Source organism: Musca autumnalis, unplaced genomic scaffold (assembly GCF_047663935.1).
Source record: "Musca autumnalis isolate F117 unplaced genomic scaffold, ASM4766393v1 scaffold_3, whole genome shotgun sequence".
Lineage (NCBI taxonomy): Eukaryota > Metazoa > Arthropoda > Insecta > Diptera > Muscidae > Musca > Musca autumnalis.
In genome coordinates this window covers 193,801,337-193,808,892 of record NW_027411866.1, presented here as the reverse complement: position 1 = coordinate 193,808,892, position 7,556 = coordinate 193,801,337, and the positions used below count along the sequence as shown (strand labels likewise).

The 7,556-nt window shown below is 35.4% G+C and overlaps 1 protein-coding gene across 1 annotated transcript; it reads left to right on the top strand.

The window, feature by feature from the left end:
• The first annotated feature begins 2,067 nt into the window (after positions 1–2,067).
• LOC141396861 (uncharacterized) lies at positions 2,068–3,079 on the top strand. Its single transcript, XM_073972535.1, has 3 exons — positions 2,068–2,205; positions 2,263–2,374; positions 2,435–3,079. The coding sequence occupies exons 1-3, from the start codon at positions 2,074–2,076 to the stop codon at positions 3,040–3,042; spliced, it is 852 nt and encodes a 283-aa protein (XP_073828636.1). The 5' UTR covers positions 2,068–2,073; the 3' UTR covers positions 3,043–3,079.
• The last annotated feature ends 4,477 nt before the right edge of the window (positions 3,080–7,556 follow it).

Here is a 7,556-nt window from a genome sequence, read left to right as displayed (position 1 = left end):
AACATCCTGCTAGAAAAGGTTATACGAGAGGCAAACGTCAAAAGAAGTGGCACAATCTACACCAATAGTCACATGTTACTTGCTTATGCTGATGACATAGACATCATGGGACGATCAGTAAAGGAATTAACTGATACCTTTATAAAGGTCGAAGGAGAATCTGCTAAAGTGGGTCTGGCGGTAAACGGTGAGAAGACCAAGTTGATGGTGTCGACGCGCAATGCGTCCATTGAGCTCGGACCGACTGTGGAAGTTGGTTCCTATAATATTGAGGTAGTAAAAGACTTCGTCTACCTCGGCACCTCCGTAAACACAACAAACGACATCAGTTGTGAAATAAAAAGAAGAATTGTATTGGCCAACAGATGCTACTTTGGTTTAAGTAAGCAGTTTAAAAACAAAGCCACATCTCGTCAAACAAAAATAACGCTCTGCAAAACACTGATACTACCCGTGCTGATGTATGGCTCCGAAGTCTGGGTACTTGCGCAAGCAGACATGGCAGTGCTTGGTGTGTTTGAGAGAAAAATTCTTCGAAAGATCTACGGACCAATCTGCGTTGACGGTGAATATCGACGTCGCATGAACCACGAGCTGTATCTGCTATACAACGACATCAATATAGTTAAACGTATCGAGATGCAGCGATTGAGTTGGCTAGGCCATATCATAAGAATGAGCGATGATGAACCCGCTAAAAAGGCGTATGAATACATGCCACATGGCGGTGCACGCAGAATTGGCAGGCCAAGGAATAGATGGCTCAAACAAGTGGATGATGAGATGAAAAGGCGCGGTATTCCAGAGTGCAAAGCAACAAATAGAGAGGAATGGAGATCTCTTCTTAGTTCGGCCTATAGAACAAATGTTCTGTAATGGGCCAGCTAAGTAAGTAAGTAAGTAATGCAGTTTATAATTGAATGAAAAAGGTGAATGGAAATATTTTATTGGACAAGGAAGATCGCATTAAGTATTGGTAATGGCATCAATACATTTTTCACATACATATGTATATTTGAAATATGGATGTACCTATTTATTACATTATATAATCATTTGATTCCAGATGCCGATTTCCCGCTGATGATTTCAACTTTGAGGAAATTGTGTTTTATTTCACAACTAAGGAGAAGCGTTCAACGATGTTTCTTTATATTTTTTTCTTTTTAAAAGTGCGACTTTTTATAAATTATTTCATTCAGTTTTTATTTTAATAAAGTCTGTTGTTTATTTCTTTGGAATTTTTATGTACCTATGTGCCTGTTGTTGCTTTTGCATTTTTCTATGCCTTTCAATAAACCACCTCCATTCATAAATGTGAGTATATGTTTGAGAAAGCCAGTGAGCGCTTACTGAGAGCAAGTGAGCATACATTTCAATGAGTTTCACATTGAAATTTACGCTCTCTTGCTCTTTTGGGTTTGTATTTGTTTGCACCCAAACACATATTTGTTTGCACCCAAACATATAATTTATTTGTACCCAAACACATAATTTGTTTGCACCCAAAAATATATTTGTTTGCAGGACCCAAACATATGTTATGTTTGGGACTGATTGCAAACAAATGTAAGTTTGCTGCAAAATATGTTTGGGACATATGTTAGAGAGGCGTTTTTTCCTCCGTGTGTGAACGAATTGAGCTGGAATCCTGAAATTAAGATTACTGTTGGAGTGTAGAATTTAAAGGGTTTTTGAATCCTCAATTTTGAAATTTTAATAATCCAACAGGATTGAGATATAAATTTAGGTTTGGAAATTTTTGTATTTTATTCCATTTCCGCATACAAAGTTGCGGTTACTTTGCTAGTTACCAATAAAACAGTTAATAACTAACATATAAATGTAACTTAAACTCTTGTAAAATGGATTTATGGATTTAACAATAGTGCAATAAATCCCATAAAAACTACGACAATATCTGATACTACTGTGCGGTATACGACTGCGATTGTTCAGGAAATAAATCATAATGCTAATAATAATGAAAACGACAAGATAAGAAACTTTCTATTCTATAAATAAGCTGTCTTTTAATTAATTGGTAAATAGTTTGAAGTGTCTTTTGAAAAAATGAAGTCGTTCAACAAGTACTCAGTTGTCATTCTAATCTTATCCATTGCTTTCCAGTTGCAATTGTCTTTTGCGGCCACTTGGTATACGACCTATGATGGAAGTCGATATTTAATCGAGGGATCGGCTAGAGTGTGAATTCCCTAAAAAAAAGGTGGCAATACAAAATAAATTATTTTCCTTTTTTAGTATAATTGGCTGCAAGCTATGGACGAATGTTCCCGCAGAGGACTGCAACTTGTTGTTATTGATAATGCCTCGAAAAATACAGCATTAGTGGCGCTTTTAAGATCCGTATTTGGTGAGAGTTAATAAGCTACACTGGAAACTAATTGAAATATTGATACTTTATACTTTCCAGGAAGTTCCCGCGACTTGTGGATTGGACACCATGATGAATTCAATACTGCAAAGGATAAAAATCGCGCCTGGTATTCATCATCGTCTGGAGAAAGAATCTTTTACAGTTATTGGGATAACGGAGAACCAAATAATAAAAATGGCGAACATTGTACTGAAATTTATCGCAAAGCTGATTTCAAATGGAATGATGAAGACTGTGATACCCACTATTTTGGTTATATTTGCGAAGAACACCATTTAAGCGTCAAGTGTCGCAAGGATATAGAAGATATTAAGCAAGATGCCCAGCAAAAATACCTAGAACTTGCTGTAGCTTTTAATGAAACCCAACATAAGATTCAACAAAATTTATTTGTTGCACGGAATGAAACAGATAATTTACTGGAATCGTGGCAAAGATCATCAGAGGATATATTTGAAAATTTCAAAGAGTCTCTTAAAGAAATAATTCGTAAGCAACCATATTTGGAAGCAGTTGTTGCTGATATCGGCACAGCAGTTAACCAAATGGCCCTGGAAGCTAAAGATGAACTTGCAAAGCTAACAGCAGATATACGCCAATCCATTCAAGTAATTCAATTGAATGCTGAGAACTCTGTAAATTAGGGAAATACGAGATTTGTTAATAAAATTATAGTTCCTACATAATTATGGCATTGAAGAACTAACTGTAAATCGATATTTTGCAGTTTGATAATTCCTTTGGGATATAAACGTTTTTAGTGAGTATATCGAGAAGCCTGAAAGACAATTTTGTCAAATAAGTATGATACTCTAAACGAAAATAACCATAACTAGAGTAGTGTACCAAAATGTTCTATTAACAGATCCATCATTTTGAAAAGTAATAGCATTTTCGTAGTTGACAAAAGAAGTTTTGGATGTTCCCAGCGTAAATTTTTAGACGTTTGTGGGTTAGATGCAGCGTTGCCGATAGTTTTTGATCGGAAATCGTTAAAAAAATCGTCAAATCGTCAACAATATTTGAAAAATCGTCAAAAAATCGTCAACATGGTCCAAAACTCGGTTTGGTTACCTTTTAATGCGATTTTTCGCTGATATTTTTGTGCATGAGACTGACAACATAAGATATACAACCCACAGCAATAAATCTAACCCAATATCACTTAAATACTGCTATAAACACAGCTTTCAGAAGATGATAATTTTCATATGGTTATGGAGTTTGAAGTAAGGTCATGTTTATATTATAGCCTTTTGCAGGGTTAACCATCTTTATGAGGATTTATTTGAAATATAAGCAATGGAATTGACATTTGAAACCCAGTGGATTTGTTAAATCCGGTTATATTTAAACGTACTATAATGCAGCATGGTTAAGCTGAGTACACATTGTCATTTTAAATGGTAGCTTAGCTCAAATATCGCTTGCTTGACAGTGTGACCGTCCATGTTTGTCCGTACACGTACATTTTGGTTGTTGGGCAGCCGAATCGAATCGAAATCGAGAGGGCATTTGTAGGAAGTAAATAAAGCTGGACTCATATTTTTCTATAACAAAAAATATAATTAATATTTTATCTCGAAAACTTTTTAAGGAAGATTTTTATCCATTACCAAAACTAAACGAAAATTTTCAGCTCATGTAATTTGAATGTGGGGCAAAAACTATGAAATACCTGTGCCTAGATATGCCAGATATGTGCCTAAATATAGCCAATCCGTCTGGAAATTGCTGTAAAACATTAAAAAGCTCAAAAATCGAGTTTGAAACATTGCTTGCCTTAAAATCTTTCGTGAAACATTGGTCAAAATGTAGTTATCGTCTTTTATTTAATGCATTTTTGGCTTACGTGAAAAATCGTCATTTTGGACCACAAATCGTCAAATCGTCATTTTTAAATTTTGGGCCAAAAAATCGTCAAAATGACGATAAATCAGCAAATTCGGCAACACTGGTTAGATGTCATAAAAACAATGGGCTTAGTTATTCATCTGACAGATATTCTGATATTCTAAAGAATAACATCGAACATTAAGATTTAAAATAAGGAAAAAGTCATTAAGATCCAACCAGACCAACATTTTTATACCCTAATTAGTTTCCTTTCCTGTCCAAAATTGTAAGTGCAAAAATGTTTCGAACACTGATACTTCAAATGCCTAAACTATCTATTCTAATCTAAAAACTGTGTTCAGCGCGGTACCTTTATATAGGGGATGTATCAAAGTGTGGACCTATCTTGACAATTTTTTGTGAAAAAGTTTTGTAACTGCAGGGAAACTCAAGTGTCAAATTATAGCTAGTTCGGTTAAAAATTTTAGCTAAAATCTTCAAAATACTGAAAATCGGGAGGGAGGTGCCGTTACATAAGGACTAAACATGGACCTATGTTAACGACTTTTAGTGAAGTACTTTCCTGAACACTGAGAACCCCAAATGTCAAATTACAGCTAGTTCGGCTTAAAACTTTTTAGATTTTTTCCTTCCATACAAATCGCCCCGCCCTAATGTAATGGGGTTGGCCCCCGTTCAAAATAGGCTACATATTTTGTTGAATTTCGGAAGGAGAGGGGTACTTGCCCTATACCCGATTTTTTAAAAATTCTATATTTACAGTAATTACGAATGTATCGGTTTGGAAATTAATTTGCGAGACAATTATGGTGGTGTCACCAACCATTCCTACTTATTTGGCTACCAAAGACTTTACCACGCCCACTTTTTAAAATATGTTACATCTACAAAACTACTGAACCGTTTTTCTTGAAAATTTCAGGGAATGTACAAGGATGGACCTCGGTGAAAATAGGATGCATATTTTCTTGAATTTCGAAGGGGCGGGATACTTCACTTTGCCATATTTAAACCAGTCAGGAAAGGATCATAGTCGGGCGGGGCCGACTATATGATACCCTACACCACTGTGAATATGTAAAATATATATAGGTGCAGCAAAAAATCGGGCGAAAAAATATATGGGAGCTATATACAAATCTGAATTTTCCACACTTATTTCTAGACCGGGTTCAGTCACACAATCAAAATTTCATAAAAATCGGACGTATATAGCGTGTTTGATGCAGCAAATACGTAAAATCGGCCGAAAATATATATGGGAACTATATCCAAATCTGAACCGATTTCGATATAATTTGGCACACTTATTTCTACACCGAGTTCAGTCACACAATCCAATTTTCATCAAAATCGGACGTATATAGCGTGTTTGGTACAGCAAATACGTCAAATCGGCTGAAAATATATGTATATAAGGAACAATATCCAAATCTTAACCAATTTCGATGTAATTTGGCACATTTATTTTAAGACCGCATTCAGTCACACATTCTATATTTCATCGAAATCAAACATATATAGGGTGTTTGGTGTAGCAAATACTTCAAATCGGGCGAATATAGATATGGGAGCTATATCCAAATGCGAACCGATTTCGATATAATTTGGCACACTTATTTCTAGACCGAGTTCAGTTACACTTTCCAAATTTCATCAAAATCGGACGTATGTAGCGTGTTTGGTGAAGCAAACACTTCAGATACGTCAAATCGGCCGAAAAAATATATGAGAGCTATATCCAAATCTGAACCGATTTTCACCAAAGCAATAGCATTCATCCTATGGCTAAACAAATTATATTTTCAGCTGAATCAGAGAAAAAATGCGACCTGTACGTTGCAAACAAAAATACATGGACAGACGGACGGACATACATAAGTCGACTCAGAAAGTGATTATATGTATATCCCCAAAAGGAACTATGGGTCTTTTTCGTTTCCTTTTGTATGTTACAAACAAATGCACAAAGACATAATACCCCTTACCACAGTGTGGTGTAGGGCATAAAAACGCCATATATTTATGAATAAATATCAAATGCCGTCATAACCCTACTTAGGTTTTTGTGGAAAGAACATTTTACCACGCCCATTTTTTGAAATTTAAATTTTTTAATTTTATAGTTAAGTCGATTTAGGATAAAGACAGGGGTCATGGGCGATAGTAAATCCTAAACAGCATCAATGGGTGAAAAAATCCCACAAAGTCCGTAAGAAAAAAGAAAGGTTACAGACAAAATATGTTGATTAATTTAAAATCCTCCTCGGTTTGACAATGGACCGAAGAAGTGAAGGAGAAAATACCTATTTTGGAATTGTCAAGCATAAAGTCCATAAAAAGTTGTAATTAAAACTGATTACGACGGGCCAGCAACGCGGACCGGGGTCTGCTAGTACAGCATAAAAATCGAAAATCTCTAAACACTGGTTTATCGGAGCTTCACCAAAATATGGACCCATGTTGGAAATATTTGGTAAGACGGTTTACTCTATCTTGAATATGCGAAATGTCAAACACACATTTCCCCCCGAGCATTGAAATGAAAAAGTGTTAAAAAGTCATAGGGGCTATGCCACAGTATGTACCAATCAACGTTAATGTTAATGATTTGATATTAGAGATATGGAGATAATTTTTTCTTTGTTTGGCAGATAAGATATTAAATGAAGCCGATATCTTTAAAATTAAATCGTTTGCTCGTATCATTAACATAAGGTACATACTGTAGCTCAAGACAAGATAAGAAACTTTCTATTTAAGGAAGTCGTCTTTTAAGTGATATGTAAATAGTTTGAAGTTTTATTTGGAAAAATGCAGTCATCCGACAAGTTCTCAATTGTTTTACTAACCTTATACATTGCTTTCAATTTGCCTTTTTCGGCGGCCAATTGGTATACGGCCAATGATGGACGAGAATACTTTATCGAGGGATCGGCTAGGGTATGAATTCGTAAAAAATGCTCTTCAGGTGGCAAGATAAAACTAATTATTTTCTTTTTAGTATAATTGGCTGCAAGCCATGGACGAATGTTCCAGCAGAGGTCTACAACTTGTTGTCATTGATAGCGCCTCGAAAAATACAGCATTGGTGGCCCTTTTAAAATCCATATTTGGTAAGAGTTGCAAATTACACTGGCATCGATTTGAAATTCCGATATATTACACTCTCTAGGAAAATCCCGAGACTTATGGATAGGACATCACGATCAATTCAATACTAAAAAGGATAAAAATCGTGCCTGGTACTCAGCATCATCTGGTGAAAGAATATCTTTTGGTTATTGGGATAAAGGAGAAC

Excerpts from the sequence above, each read along its gene's own strand:
- LOC141396861 (XM_073972535.1), top strand. The coding sequence starts at position 2,074 with ATGAAGTCGTTCAACAAGTACTCAGTTGTCATTCTAATCTTATCCATT. Across the intron at positions 2,206-2,262 it reads TAATCGAGGGATCGGCTAGA|TATAATTGGCTGCAAGCTAT; the intron begins GTGTGAATTCCC and ends TTCCTTTTTTAG. Across the intron at positions 2,375-2,434 it reads GCTTTTAAGATCCGTATTTG|GAAGTTCCCGCGACTTGTGG; the intron begins GTGAGAGTTAAT and ends TATACTTTCCAG.